Genomic DNA, 15,911 nt, shown 5'->3' with positions numbered 1-15,911 from the left:
TCATAAATGTGAAGCTGTTGCATGAAAAACGAGGCAGAGGCTTCCTACAAAATATCAAGTGTGTCAGAATGGAAAAATAGACTCCTGTAGTGACAATAAGACTTCAAGAAGTAGTGCAGACTGGCCACTGTATTCCATTCGTGATTTAGACAGAATCGTGTTATGAATCAGCCCCCTTGCTCTGACGAGGTTTATCTGTGCATGTTTAACCAGATCAACAGTGTCTGGTTGCCACCAGAGGGAGTCTTCTTAATCATATGTAGTAATCGATCCCAACGGAGTTTAGTCTATATTCACAACATCTGCTCAAAATTCACTTCATCCCTGACTCAGTCTCAAGAAATGGGAATATTGATGTTTTGTTTACGTTCTTCTGCTGATGCATTTCACAGTTAATCACAGTGACTGACAGAACCTAATCGAAACATATTTATCAGGATGTCAGTTCATTATTATTAGTCATTATTAGTCATGCAGTGGTATTTTTATTCAAGCAGCTGGAAAGCCTTTCCGAGTCTGTCTTGATTTTATGGGGCTTACTGTTGTGGTGTCGCCTATCCCGGAGAGCCCACACTGGTGGGGCAATGCCCAATGTTGCAAGCGCCTAGCCTGGGCTACAGGCCTATAAAAGGACATTTCTACTTCGTTCCTTTCAGTTTTCTGTACAACAACTACACGTGTTGAGCTCACTCTGGAAGCCCGTCCCATTCCCTGCATATCCATGCTGGAGGAGGAGGAGGAGGAGGCGTACAGCGCTTTTGTTACCTGTATTAGTCTACCTGGCTGTTTGTAAGTTAGTGACATGGTCTGAGTTTAAGATGTGCTTAAAACATAGAAACGGCAAGCGACGTATAGAAGCTTTAAAGAGAACAACATCCACTGGGTTTGTAGGGCACCGCAGTGAGCGCAGCTTCTACCTGCAAGGCGCAGCAAGTGGGAATAGTTAATTAGGTTTTACCGTCTAAGTAAGGACGAATCGGAGGCACTTCCTCCAAGAACTCGTTCACCTTTCAAGTCCGACCCTCTCTCAAGTTTCATTTTGGAGTTCTTATCCACCGTTTAGGAGGTCGTCATCAGCATCTCACCTGTACTATAGTGGACCATGGATTTCGCACGGTCGAAGATTTCCAAGGAGCTTCAGCTTGATGTCGCGGAAAATAGGCGGTATACGTGCATCTGGAAGGGTTAGGGGAAGCTGCCAATGTGAACGGAAAGCGTGGCCACTTTATGTTACAGTGCATGGCCTCTGGACAAAGTGGTAACGATCATGCACAAGCCCCCCCGAAAGTGGAGTCTCTACGTGTTCCTGTGTTTTGGCATCATATACCTGAGACTTGGGTGAGTTTTTATTACCCCTCATTACACGCACACGATGTTTTCCTCACACGCGCAAGCTTGAATGTGAAATTTATTGCCACAAATAAACCCTTTGGGTGGGAGTTTCGGCTGCCCTCTGACCTCAGATTTAAGCATAATGTGAAAATTCAGTTTTCGTCAGGTGTAGTGTGTAAAGAAAGCAAAACTCGACTCTTTATATCCAATCTCCTGCGCTCGGGGAATGTGTCGTGCGTAAAAGTTGCAGATCAGGTCTCACGCCGGCAGACGGTATGGTCGATTCCTATTCACCGTCAGAGGGTTATTTAGTTCACCTCATGAGACTCTTTCCCCTTTGTCGCACAAGATCATTTGAGCCGCTGTCTCTGCTCCAGATCCAGTTCACCCCTGCATACCTTCATTAATAGCGGCAGGCTGAGTTGTATTTCCACATTCCATTGCCCAGACGGAGTTTTTAGCTACCTGTTTTGCAATACCTCACCTTGATGCATAAACACAGAAGGACATTTATCCCTTTTTTTTTCTCTGCAACCAGTGCCTCTTAGGCATGATGATATTAAGACCTCCAGAAAACGCACAATGGAATCACGAATAACTATTATTACTATTATTACTATTACTGTTATTATTTAATTTTTTTTTTCTGTGTGAAAAGTTCCAGTTTGATGCTGTCGCCTCGAAACTTAAACGTCAACACATTAACTATACACAAAAAAAATGTCTCCCTTGCAAATTAGGATGAAGCGCACGGAGAATCTTGAAATCAATACAAGAATGAACTATTTGAACTTTCCTAATAATGTAACAGATTATTCATCCGTACCAGTGTGTCTGGATTCATTTTCCGTGACACAATTAGAAGCCACTAAAGGAAATGAAAGATGCCACCAGTCATACATTTTAAATTTTAAAAGACCGATTAAGCCCACATATCTTTAAGGCTGTTTTACTGATTTTAAGGTATCTTCATAGGTCCTTGCAGCCACAGCGAACCATAAAAGCGAAGTGTCAGCCCTCCCTGCGAGAATCTCATGCAGCTTGTCTTCAGGTTCCACAAATGCTCATATCACATGACAGTGGCTCCATTATGGGGTTAAACCTTCGTGTTTACTAATCCCGGGCAGTTAGCTCATTCCTTCCATCCTTTCACTCCGGCTACATCTTTCATGGTACCCTCTTCATTTACAATGGCTGCGAGCCTGCAGGTGTTGAGTGAGTGTCACGATGCTGAAGCGATAAAAAGCCCTCCGCTCACTAAGCTCCGCGACAAAATCTCCCCACGTATTTCATTTCTCCGCTCAGATCAGAGTGATTTTATCAGTCCCACAATCTGAAGAAATGATTATGCAGCAGGGTCTCAGTGTGAATGTTTGAATATTATGAGATGAAAGCCATCAAATACAATTAGAGCTCAGCAGACAGGCAGACAGAGCAGGCATATTATAGACGCCTATAGGAATATTATAGTCTTACCACAGGCAATAATAAGGTCACTGAAACTCATATTTGACGACCACAGCTATGCTTTATGTTTCCAAGGAAATATTATAGGCATACACTCACCAGAGGACACAATAAACGTCTTAACAATATAATATGAATGTCATAGTAGATAAGGATGCTTCACTCTCATGTGGACATTTATACGGGAATATAATCTTGTTTGTTACGTTATAAAGACTTGGTTATGACAATATGACACCAACTTGTTGATTCAAAATGACACGACTGGACTGAGATGATTTATTTTTTAGTTTTTACACACACGGAGCTGTGATGATGGTGAGAGGCTGAAGCAGCCAACGTCTATGTTTGTTTATTTTTGGCTGGATAGTGGGTTGGGGTGGTGGTGATGGTGGTGTGTGTGTGTGTGGGTGGTGGGGGTGGGGGTGGTGGGGGTGATGATGAATGAAACCTCATGCACGTCCAGCGGGGATCGGATCAGTGTCACCCTATTGTCCCGTTGTGGCAAAGTGGGCGGATAGCAGTGTCTCTCCCTGCCCAATGGCAGGCACGACTCTCATGAGAGTGGAGAGAGGCACTTTTCTGCCATGCAAAATCCCTAAAACCTTCATCATTCCGGCTCGGGAAGCCACAGTACTGTGTAACAGCCTCCGCTGCTGAGAGATGACAGAGCCAATCTCAGCGCACACACGGCCCTGGGAGCTTGGAGCTGCGTAGAGCCACCGCGCCAAAGACGAGGAGACGCACAGCAAGTTCTTTGTGATTTTGTGCGAAAGGGACTTAAAGCCGGGAATTAAGGGAGTTTTTTTTTTTTTCATCCTGTCCGCGTCTTCTCACTCAGTCCGAGCGTGGCCATTTGCTCAATGTCATCATGATCATCCTCTCGTCGCGCAGTGTACTGCTGTCAGTCTACTATCCGCAGATCTTCCTGATCCTGACGAGTGGCAGCTACCTGTAAGTTTGAGCCAATTAACTGCTCCTTAATTAACTTCAGAAGAGTGCGCGCGCTCATCCTCAGCAACACAAAGACGCACTCTGGAACAGCCTTCTTTCCACGGGCTGTATCTCGCTTGCCCTAATCATTTAACGCACTTTCTCTTTAGGTTTACGCATCCGCGGAGTGAAGATTGTTTTTTTAGTTGTTTATATTGTGTCACCAAAGTGTGATGGCGCAGGGAGCGGGCGTAACAAAAGCTCAACTTAGCCCGCAAACGTGATTTAATACTAATTTTTTGCCACACTTAGTGTTCTAGAAACGAATAGCTACTAATCAGTGGAAACATCGTCGGGAAAACGATCCACGTGGGAATGTTCTAATTAGGTGAAAAGCTCAAAGGTCTAACGCGCCGTCTCCGAGCGGATGAGCACGTCTTGTGAGTAAGCAGCGGCGGTTTGTATTTAGATGTCTTACTGCAAACACTTTGGAAGATCAGAGACTTGGTAACTGCTACATGGATTCATTTTGGCCACAGAGTGGCAGAGATGTTCAAGACAATTGGATGCTGAGATCCCCTCCTTTTGCCTGTGAGGAAAATGTAATGCCGTTTTTACGCATGCGAGCACTGTTAACCTGTCAGAGTGTGTGTGGAGGATTATCGCCGCGCATTACCTCATCTCCCGTTGATCTGAGAATTGTCGATGCTATCGTTTGAATTTACATTTTAAAATATCTTCCTGCCGCATGCACATGATTGACACTGTAAGGCTCTGCGGCTTTGAATTAAACGAGAAATATCTTGCAGGGGAATACTGGCTTGCTTAAAGTTTCCAAAATAATTACTCAACCATGCTCTCTCGCTCCTTCCTTTTGCTGCCCGGAGACCCCAAACCTGATGCTGAAATAGATGTGGTTTTTGGTTTTCAGTTAAAAGTGGGCTACACGGCTAAGTATAGTGATGGCTTGCACATCAAAGCTACATACCATTGTTTGTTTTGATTATTTAAGTATGTTTTCTGTTGAGCATTAACCGCGGAATACATTATGAGGAGAACCTTTTAAAATATGGATTCAAAATAACATCATCCATTTCCTCTAAACTATAAAAATAATGTCTTTGCATGTTAAACTGTAAAATTGCAGAGCTGTGGGTGGCAAATGTGACCTGAGCCAAAATATCTGTAGATCTTTGGGGCCGCTGCACTCCACACACACTCCACCGAGGAGGAATCTCACACTCAATGTTCCAATGGCAATAATCTGACCATTTTCACTCAGTTGTGTTTTTATCCCACTGGCCTAACCAGCGTTGCGGGCCGATCTAGTTTAAAACAGATGTAAATACAAATTTATCTTGGATTAGAAACACTTCAGTGCTCATCTTAAGCCCCTACATTTTTAAATGAGCAGCGAAGGAGAGAACTCATATTCAGCACTTAAAGAAGTTCCCTGCTTTTGGAAAAAGAAGAGTATTTTTTCACTTGACTTAGTTAAGTTGTGTCTCAGGCATTTGGTGAGTGCATTCCTCGGTAGAAGATGCATGCCTGGGAGCTTAGTAGTGTGTCAGTTAGGTTCAAAGTGTTCCATGTGATGGAGTAGGTGGCTGTTAGCGTGCTGTATGCCATTACATAGGATGAAGTTTCTCTGAAGGCCACACTGTTCTGTGATGGAATCTGTAAGCTCCTCACCACTCAGTGAAGTTCTTCCACAGAAATGTACTGTCACATCATATCGGCAAAGCCCTGTTTTTATCTGACATTTATTGCTGGCTGTTTAGTGTTTAGTGTGGGTTAATATAAATGTTTCATTGAATGTAAGATCAAATTATCGATAATACAAAAATGTTTAGAAGTTAAACCACAATTGTGCGTAATTAGTTTCATTCAAAAAAATAATAATTAATTAGACTGCATTCATAAATACACAGAAACATTTACGGCTCTAAATGTTTAAACATTTTTGGAACGGACAGTGTGTTATTCTGAAAATCTGGCAGCTATTCATGCCACCTGCTGGTTCGCCGTCAACACAAATAAACTCCTCTCACAGTGGCATCGCCGCTAAAAGGCCAAAATGAAATGACACAGGCAGTAATCAATCCAACAGTTTCCCTAACCGGATGCATTCTTTTCACTAAAACATGAAAAATGAAACTGCGCCCGATGTTTTGCATAAAGTTAACAGTCACGCGGCAGCCTAAACACAGAGCGAGTCTGTGAGATCCGTCTGTGCCGTTTAGCCCTCTGTTGACCGTCTATCTGATGGGAGATCTGTGTGACCGTGGGCGAGCCGTCCCCAAGCTGCTGGCGTACACACAGAGTGTACGCTAAGCAAACAGATTCGCATTTGTGCACTTTGATGATGCAGGGATTTAAAAGCTTAGCTCTGGAATTCCCTGTTTGGTGCTGTCTGATGGTTCGGGTTGCCCGTGTGTAGACTGTGATTCTGTGAATTAGCAGGTGAAGGACATGAGAAAAAGTATTCTGTTTGTCAGACTTGGAAATATCAGTGTTGGATTTTCAGACGTGTACTGAAACACCATAGATATAAATAACTCAGATGCTCTTTATTTCTCTTGGATACATACAAGGCCACTAGTTCTTTGCAACTTTAACATTCATTATGTAGGAAAGTGAATGTCTCCAGTTTGACATAACTTTTTTTAATGAGGCTGTCCTTTTGGTTTGTACGGACTGGATGTCAACGTTGCCATGAACAACCGCATATACGGCAGAGGGTCAGAGAAGGTCAGGGGAGTTCAACCTGTTTAACAGCAGAGAGAGCAAAGAGGGACTGAAAGCAGCAGCAGGTTGCAGAGTGTTTACAGCGAATACAGAAAGCACCTGATGAATTTCTTGTTTTCTCGGAACTGTTTTCACTTTGTGGTTTTATCTCCAGAAGTTACAGCCTTTATTTGACAGTTGGTGTAACTGTTCATGTGTTTTTCAAGATGATTCATGTTCGTTGTCTAATCAACATCAAATCTATGTTTTCTTTTTATTTGGAAGAACGCATTTTAGTGTGTTGACTGGAACTGAAGAAACCTCTTTAGCGATCCACTGTGGTAACTTTGAGAGCAGGGCAAAATCAACAGTATACACAATGTCACGTCCCCTTTATGTGTTTTAGTACGCTCCTTTGACTGCAGTCCTCAGTTAGCAACTACTCATCTCTCTGCTCCGAGGATTGATTTGAACTTACGTGCTTGAACAATCATACTTTTGCTGTTAGTCAGGGGTCTCCGACCGAGGTATTGTGAACACGACTCTGTTTCCTCAGTCTCTCTCTTACTCACATTTTCTTCCTTTTCACCCCTCATATGCTGCCGCCACTTTTCGCTGACTTGCATGCGTTAGTTTGCCCCGATTGTGGTGAAGCCTTTGGAGGTCGACGTCATACTTCAAATGCGGTGTTTGCCTCCACGCTCATTTATGGCTCCCCGTCACTGACATGTTTGAAAAGTATGTATCTACATGGTTTGGAGGGCTATAAACAGAGTCCTGGAGAAAGCCGGTGCTTTGTTTAGTTGTAATCTGTTTTGGCTTTCTCAGCGGTTACAAAGCCATCTCAAACATATGTTTTTATATTATCACACTGAGTGATCAGATGTGTTGTAGTCTGTCTGAGGAGAACCGAGAAGGAGGTGTGTCATTTACTATTCAGAATACGAGTGCTGTACAAGTTGAGGCGACCAGTGTTGAAAACATTACATATTTTCCATGCAAACCCATCTTAGGATGTGGCTTAAGTAAAAGCAGTCTCTCATGAAATATTTATAGGCAGCACTTTACACCCTGAGTACGCTTCAAACACATAATTACACAAATCATAAGAAATAATATTCTGTGTGACATTTGTTTAAAAAGTGAATGCTGCATCTACAGCATAAGACACTGAGCAAGTGTATACTATACTGTATTTACATAAGAGTCTGGCGACTATTCACAACCACTATGTTACCTAACAATTAACAAAAAAACCCCAAGTCATTACTCAAACTCCCATCATCCAAACCAATGTGTAATGACGTTGTCAGTAGTCAAATAAGCATCTTGTTTTCTCTGTCTGGGTTGTTTTAGCAACTTTCCCTATTTTTTAAATATTTTATGTTGGATTAAGTTTTCAGGTTCTTGATTTACCTCTAATCCATTAAATAGAAATTCTTTCATGCAGTGCAGCTTTCACTTTATTATGGAATGAGCATCAGTCAGTAGTTGAAGTGAATCCTGTTCTGGAGAGTCTCACATAAGTGAGTCAGTCTGACCATCCTCTGGAAGTTCTAACTGAGTTTGTTTGTGTGTGTGTGTGTCTGTGTGTGCAACCATGCATGCATGTTTTGGTTTTGTTGTGTGCACATGTATCCGTGCATCTACTGATGTATGTGTGCGAATGCTTGTCTGCATGTGTGGTGATGTGTTCCTCTTGTTTTGGCAGGGCCCTGTCCTCGGTGGTGGCTCTGGGTGCCAACATCATCTGCAACAAGATTCCGGGGCTGGCTCCTCGCCAGCGGGCCATCTGCCAGAGCCGCCCAGACGCCATCATTGTTGTGGGCGAAGGCGCCCAGATGGGCATCAATGAGTGTCAATACCAGTTCAGATATGGACGCTGGAACTGTTCGGCGTTGGGCGAGAGGACAGTCTTCGGTCAGGAGCTCCGAGTAGGTCAGTCTGGGTTCTTTCACAACATGGAAAGGGCGCTTGTGCCTGTATTTGTGTTCTCCTGTATGGCCTTCCTCATGAGAACCTTTATAGGTCTTGCAGTTGAAACTCTGAAGATCTTTCATGAAAAGTAATTAGGAGTTATATTGTTTGTGTGTGGCGTGCTTATAGCACATCATTAAATGGATAACTGAACACTGACAACACATTACAATATGGAGATTACAGCTTGGAAGCCATGTGTATGTATGATGCTAAGCAGAGGGTGGAGAATTTTGTTTTGTAGCCTTTGATCATTGATATTCATTTGGTAATGATAATACAGTTGACTATGACAATACCAGAGACTTTCCTATTGAAAAAGAAAAGAAGTTACATAATCCATGTCTTAGCCATCTTATTGTCTCAGTTTTATGAAATGGTCCCAGAAAAGTATCAAAAATGTGGTACCAACCCCCCGACACTCTGAACCCCATGAAATATGGCTCTTCACGGGCCAAACCAAAGCTGCACACATCGCACAGTTAAAACTCAAACCAGTAACACAGAGTCTCTTTGACTCCCTGTTGTATAACGGTTCACGTTGGCATTGCTCGAGTGGATTTCACATATTGCTTTATTCCACCTCATCTTAGTCGTCCTCGCTTCAATTGACAATGTTGTATTTCTGCAGCGCGCTCTGGTTTCTGTTTATGTAGGTTCCACAATGAGCCTGTTGGTTAGCAGCATGCCGACCATCGCTGGCCATGTCAAAGTTATGGAAAAGCTACCGAAAAACACTGGAGCCGTAATGGGGAAAACGTATGGTTGAAAAATGATATTGCAAATGAGCAGACAACTAATGGTGTTATTGCAGAGAACTCATGTCGAACCGAAATAGATGTACACATCTGTTGTTAATCTGGCTAAATTGGTTGTGTCCAAGCCTGGCTGGTTCATGGGAGTGTGCACATACATGCAGAAAAAAGGCCTAAAGCAGTCAAACATTTGCATTTACGATGCTTTTGTCTGAGAAACTTGGCATTGTGCAGATCTCTTTTGCATCACTTTTGTTTTACAGGGACTTTTATGTATTTCCTTTCATTTAGAAGATGCTTTGTTGCCATTACGTTGCGGTTGGGCTGCGCATTTAATCCAGTGGCTCTGTTAACAATCACTCCTCTTAAGGAGTAGCTGAATTAGCTCCAGCTCCCTTTACAAAAGCAATTTTTCTTTGTTGGGAATGTGGCGCTTTCTTTTGTAATGGAGCTCATGTTGTTTTCCTCATCACGTCCCCTTTTCACTTCCTTTTGGTCTGGTCTTTTTTGCCCTTTTGAAGCACTCAGATGGAGACATTATATCAAGCAGTGGTTCATCTGAAGCATCTGTGTGTCTTCTCTGCAGTTTCATAAAATAAAAGATGTTTTTATGTTGTACATTGTCTATCTAGTAAATTGTAGTGTAAAAACTAAAATTAATAATTGTAGTTTTGTAAATACACTTGCTTATATTTGTGTATCTGATCAACACGCAAATCACATTTAGTCTATGCGCTATTGAGTCTCTTCCACTTATTATCTATATCCCATTCACTAGTGCCGTCATCCGAAATTTTTGCTCGCTTTTGCTCTTATTGTTTGGTTTCCATAGTAGATCGACACAAATAAATCCTTAATGTGCCCGCACTGAGCACATCACTGTTGGTGTCCAGTTATGGTCAGAGAGCGATGACTGCCGGGCCCGCCATGATTGTCCAATAATGATGGGACTTCTCAATAAAGTATCCCGACGATGACGTCTTCCTTTGGACCAACATGAAACTAGATGTCAGTCAGGGTTCCCCAAGGCACTTTTACAAAGACAGAGTTTTGTTGGTTTGAATAAAAACAAAAACAAACAGCCAACGAAGGCTTATTTCTCAGATTATTTCTGTTCTAGAGGGTAATCCCTACAAATTGTTGTCACATTTGAACCATTTACACAATCACCGTGCAGTAAATAGAAAGCTGAATTGTACAGATTCAAAGTGAAATGGTTATTTGCTAACTCAAAGGAACTTATCTAGCAGTGGAACTTTGTCAAGCACTACAGCCGTAGACAACAGAAATGTCAGTTTTACGTCACCGCCTGTGTGCCCGTGCTGTGACCACGCATACAGTACTTTCACTCTGTCTCTTCCCTTGATAGTCTGTGAGCATATAAGAAACGTTGGCTTTTCTTCTGACTTGGATTTTGCGGATAATGATTGTGCCGGATCTCATTTCTCTCCTTCAACTGAATGGAGAAAATGTGGCATTGTTTGTGCATCATGACAATGCTGGCCTTTTGTGGAGGAACCGCTGGCTCTTTATGGTGGTTATTTAGAAGGTAACACTAGCCCTAAAGATTTAAAAAATACAAAAAGTGTTATGGTTACTTCTTCCTGAGTGCTTTAATTATTCTTGTGTAAACTGGAACACTAGTTCACACAAACTGCTCTACCTCATTATTTCAGCTTGCACAGGTCTGGTAATGTTTTCTGAGTTATGAGATTTGTTGTGCACTACTGCACAAATGCCATATGCTGCAGGACTTGGCAAAGGTCTGCCCAGCTAATCACATCGTTTAGGCAGGCTCTATCCGGTGATGGATAGAGGAGTCACAGCAACGTAGCCATAAAACTTATCTGAGATGAGAAAGTAAATCCAGCGTGCAGTTGAATTTGTTTACAATAAAATGTCTGTGATTGGTTGAAGGACTACCCAAGTTGCGTGCAATTTGCAGTCCAGTTGCTGTTTTTTGTCTGCATCGGTTGAAACATACACCACAATGAAATCCAAATGCCGTGTTACCAGACTCATATTCTGATAAGAACTGAGTCTGGCTGCGTCAGGCTAGAGACATCCGTCGTCATAATCAGCATTGTTAACTGGCTAGAAGGCAATCCGACGTCTAGCTAACTGTGAGCGTTTGTCTCCTGTTCAGATGAATCTTGTGCCAACTATGCCACTTATTAGTATTATATTAGCTTATCAGAAATGATCATGGGGCACGGTCATATGCTGGAGCACAGAGAATAGAACTCTGGTTATTTCCCACTGTGAAGTCTTTTTGCACAAAACATTCAATTTTTTTCCCCCTTACTGCAAAAAATACAACACTAACTAAATTGTTTACATGGCTAACGAAAGAGAATATTCCACCCATTACGTGCAGCAGAACACAAACTTTTCCACCTTTTTTTATTTATGCATATCCAAAAACCTATCCAATATCCAAGTCTTTTATTATGTTTAGGTGTGCGTCTCCTTCCACACAGAAATGTGGGCTCTCATTTGGTGCAGCCTTGCAAACTGTTAGGCCGTTGGTCCGTGTACAACACACAGAGGCGACTGTAAACAGGCAAAAGACAAACTACGGAGGGAAAACCCCAATTGAGACACATATTCCGAAAAGGGGGCGGCATACTGTATATGTCCAGTGAATGCTCCCAAAACCGTACGAATATCAACATATACATACGTCTTAATGGGAAAATGGTACATTCAAAAAGAGGCCTACTTAGTAACATTCTGCATGGTGTTTACAACACCCATATCCAACTCTGAATATTCAGAGGAGAGGTTGTAGTGATTGAGTTTTCCCCATAAGAAATGCAGTGATAATTAAACCCCACTTTTCTACTGCTGCTTAATTTCTTTACATTCACACAAGACACCGGGTCACTGGGATAAATCTGACTGGATCTGAACAGAGGAGCGTTTGCATGATGAGTTAGGTAGAATATTATAGCTATCAATATTTACATCTTTGAACTAAAACCCAGTGAAAAGCTGTGCTGCTGGAGACAGGTGTGTGATTAGCTGTTGCACCTAAAGGCAGTGAGATCAAGCTCTCCAGTGCACTAGATATTTGATGTGATCTGACCGTGCTGCTTCAGTTTAGCAGTGTCCCACTAGGTCATCGTGGGAGACCACGGACACCACATCTACTGCAGAGCTCCCCTTCCATTTCGGCGCTTTGGTAAAAGGGGCGACTGCGTCTTCTCTCAACACCTTAATTTCAAGCTACCGTCAGCTCGCACACAACACTGTGATAGTTTCCAGTGTTTGTTTCTCTTGATTGAAGATGTAACCATGTTTTCTAACCATGTCCGCGTGTATTATGGAATTCTTTAGCATGGCATATGAAATCATGGAATACACCCCTTCAACAAAATGTTCCAAACCCCTCTTCAAATCTGCAAATTCCCACATCATCATAATCAAGTTCAGGGGAAAAGCCGTTCACGTTCCGCTCCCATTTAACTTTTTCATTCAAATCCCCCAAATTATGAACACTAAACCTTTCCCCCCTTCTCTGTGATCCAGTCTTAGTTTTGGACTGGAAGGAGGAGATGTCGGCATTTTTTCAAGAACTAAAGATCAGCCGACCGCAAGTCTAATGCATTCTCTCTGTGCTGCCTGCTCTTGGAGGCAGGCTCTCTGTTCTGGAGCTTCTCCATGGTATTGCGTTCGCTTTCCAAGGGAGCACACATTAATAGCTGGTTTATTGAGCATTACAGAGCTCAAGATATCTCCATTCAGCAGAGGTGATTCAGTTTCAAATACTGGTCACCTTATATTTATTTCACTTTTCCATTGTAAAAAATAGTATATTCAGTTCAGGAGATGGCTTCTGTGGGCACATCCCTTTTGGTCCGGCACATGGTGGGACACTGTACTGGAGAATGAATGAACCGATGTAAAAATGAAAGTATCTGCTTTATTGTTGCAGCTCTGTCCCTCAACAATTTCCCCGTTATGCTGGGTTGGCTCACTTGTTATGCTCTAACTGACAAATTGGAGAACAACGCCATAAACTCGCGGTGAGATTTGAAACTGGCAATTTAAGAGCGTCTCTGTTTCCTCTGCAAAAGCAGATTTAGCATTCTTCCCCTGCGTACCCTTCTCTGGTGTTGGCATGAGTTGGTACCTTCAGTCTGTAAAAATGTGGAATGAATTATCCTCTGTGAACAGAAATGGGTGTTATTGAGTGACTTGTTGCAGTCTATTAAGAAGTAATAATAAAATTAGAGACAGATCCATCAGCGAGTCAGGAGGGAAGGAGGTGGTTTCAGGATGAGACTGGCGGACGCGAGCTAAGCTTCAATCATAATCCTTGGCCTTGTTTCTGGATGAATCATTCTATTTTAAATACTCCTGTCGAGACCGATCCCATGGCTGCGATCTGTTGATGCCATTTTACTGTGCATATTTAAGCGCGTTCATCCGTGTGTGAAGTGCATCGAATGCCTTGCGTGGATTCTGCTACACATCTCAGGTAATAGCTTTATCTTTGCCCCTTACCTCAACCTTAACACACATATTCAATGAACTTTATTGTTCCATTGCATTTCCTTCTTTTCTCAACTGTTTTTTCTCATCAGTGCCATTATTACAGTATATTTAGCAACTTTTTCTGAGCCCCATCTTGTGTGCGCAATCAGACATTCCTTCGGCTAACCACCTGTAATAGAGATGCCCTTCACTTAAAAGACCTGCCTCTGAACACCTTACAGCTCCGTTCAAGTTGCAGCGCACTTGAAGTCAGCGATTAGAGCTTGAAAATGGACACCTTTCAACGGCTACACTCAGCATCAAAGGCCAACACTGGCCCCCTTGTCATAAAATGGCCTGCTCTGGTTACTCTCTGTTTGACTTTCCAGCCAGTTTGTCACCGTCCTGATTCATGCTTTTCATCTGAAAGAGGTTTCTTGTTGTGCTGGCAGTGAAATATTACAAAAGTTCAATCACGCTGCCTCTGGCTCATTGCACAAGAATGGATGCAGCCGTTGAGCAGGTGAGCCTTTTGCTGCAGAGGGAATACGCTGTGTATTTTTTATTGTAGCTCTAATAAACTAAGATATTACATTTTTCTGCTGTTTAGAATTGTGGACATTGTTCATGAATGTTGCTGTAAAATAAAAAAACTTTTAAGAAAAGATGCAAACAAAAATTTCCCATGTGACCTACATTACACTTCTCCCCCCTCAGCTTTTTCTTTCTCCCTCTGTCATTTCTGTCAGATAGGCACAGAGCTGGTGCCCCAAGCTGTGGGTTACCAAAAACAAATGGAAACATGGAAAAAATATGGAGGCTTTGGCTGAAGGGAGGGATGTCTGTACTTTCCCTATCCTCCTGTAGGGTATCCCCTTCCAGCCAGTCACCCGTCTCCCCTCAGAAGCTGTGGAAGAAGTCAGTGGTCAATCCACCTGCCAGCACTACAGGGCTGCAGGGGCCAGAACGGCACCTAGTCAGATAAAGGATGTTTAAGTCAGCAGGTTCACTGAAAACCACTTGTGTGGAAAGAACTCCCGGACAGGCACATACTTGATCTGGAGCTGGAGGTGCAGAGCTCCCTCTCAGAGGAGGGGAAAGGTCACTATAGACAGACAGAGCCAGACATAACTCAGTGCTGAGGGTGGTTTTTGAATTCCCAATTTAAACAGCGGAGGAGGACGATAAGTAAGTGCAAAGAGGATGTGGTTTACGAAAGTTTGGGGATTTTGGATCAGTGTGAAACATAACATAACATTTTATTAAACCTAAATTCAGAGAAGATCGAAGGTTGCAGCGTGTCAGAAAAAAAAGACAAGCTAGTTTTTATGTTTTCACGTCTTTTCCTGATCTGAATAGAAATAAACTCTGTCTGTGCAGAGTGTACTATTGTTATACTTAATGTATGACTTTATGACCATATGATCACCTTTACCAATAGTGTAACAGAACATTATGACCTTATAGCGGTTTGCACAGGTGATTAATTTAAAAGTTTTTAGGAAAGAATCATGAAACAGTTGCAGTTGAAGTCATAATTAATAATTATCCCTAAAGTTTTACTTGTTACTTGAGACCTTAAGTCATCAATAATATGTGCATATATCTCATTTCTGCCCCATGCACTGAACTACAAGCTCATGGTTTGAGGACAACAACATACTTGTAGATTATAAATGCGTTGGCGGAGCTCCTTCCACTTCTCGGAATCAGTTGATGGCCATTTGTGGTGAAATCATACCCCTGCAGAATGCTAGCACAACATCACAGTCCAACGTGAGGCTAATAATGAGCGGACAAGAAAATCTATTCAAATGACCGTGTGGTTCCATTCCTGCTTTGTTTCCTTGCTTTGACAGAGTAAAAGGAAACGCAAGCTGAAATATTAATTTTGACCAGCCGAACATTTTCAGGAAACTCCTTTTAAGCCGCGTGGTGATGCCGTCTTAAAAATAGACGTTCAAGTTAAATATCAGCTACAGGATAAACATTCCTTCCTTGAAAGCAAATAAGTCAGTTGTACGGTGTAATTTCAGCCAGCGACACTGTCAAACCCATGATTATTCAAAGTTAAAAAGAGAAATAACATTACATGACTCTATATATATATATGTGTGCGTTTGCTTGACATTATTAAAGGCTGTCATTGTTTAGGGATAAAGCTTCATGGTTAAATGCATGTTTGAGAAAAACTACAGTGTTACCTTGTTTGACGTATGAGCTTTGTCAGTTGGCAGCGAG

General features: G+C 42.3%; 1 protein-coding gene across 2 annotated transcripts in view; it reads left to right on the top strand.

The window, feature by feature from the left end:
* The first annotated feature begins 468 nt into the window (after positions 1 to 468).
* Positions 469 to 15,911, top strand: part of wnt7bb (wingless-type MMTV integration site family, member 7Bb) — a 31,804-nt gene continuing 16,361 nt past the window's right edge. The window contains exons 1-2 of one of the 2 annotated variants that reach the window (XM_084555092.1): positions 469 to 1,338; positions 8,171 to 8,397. In XM_084555092.1, the coding sequence (XP_084411218.1) occupies positions 1,268 to 1,338; positions 8,171 to 8,397 (298 nt within the window). In that variant the 5' untranslated portion in view covers positions 469 to 1,267. Of the gene's footprint in view, positions 1,339 to 3,663; positions 3,754 to 8,170; positions 8,398 to 15,911 lie in introns of those variants that run through there. The other variant, XM_084555091.1, reaches the window with a different exon arrangement.

Source organism: Chelon labrosus (assembly GCF_963514085.1).
Source record: "Chelon labrosus genome assembly, chromosome: 11".
Classification (NCBI taxonomy): Eukaryota; Metazoa; Chordata; class Actinopteri; order Mugiliformes; family Mugilidae; genus Chelon; species Chelon labrosus.
This window is presented reverse-complemented; position numbering and strand designations above follow the sequence as displayed.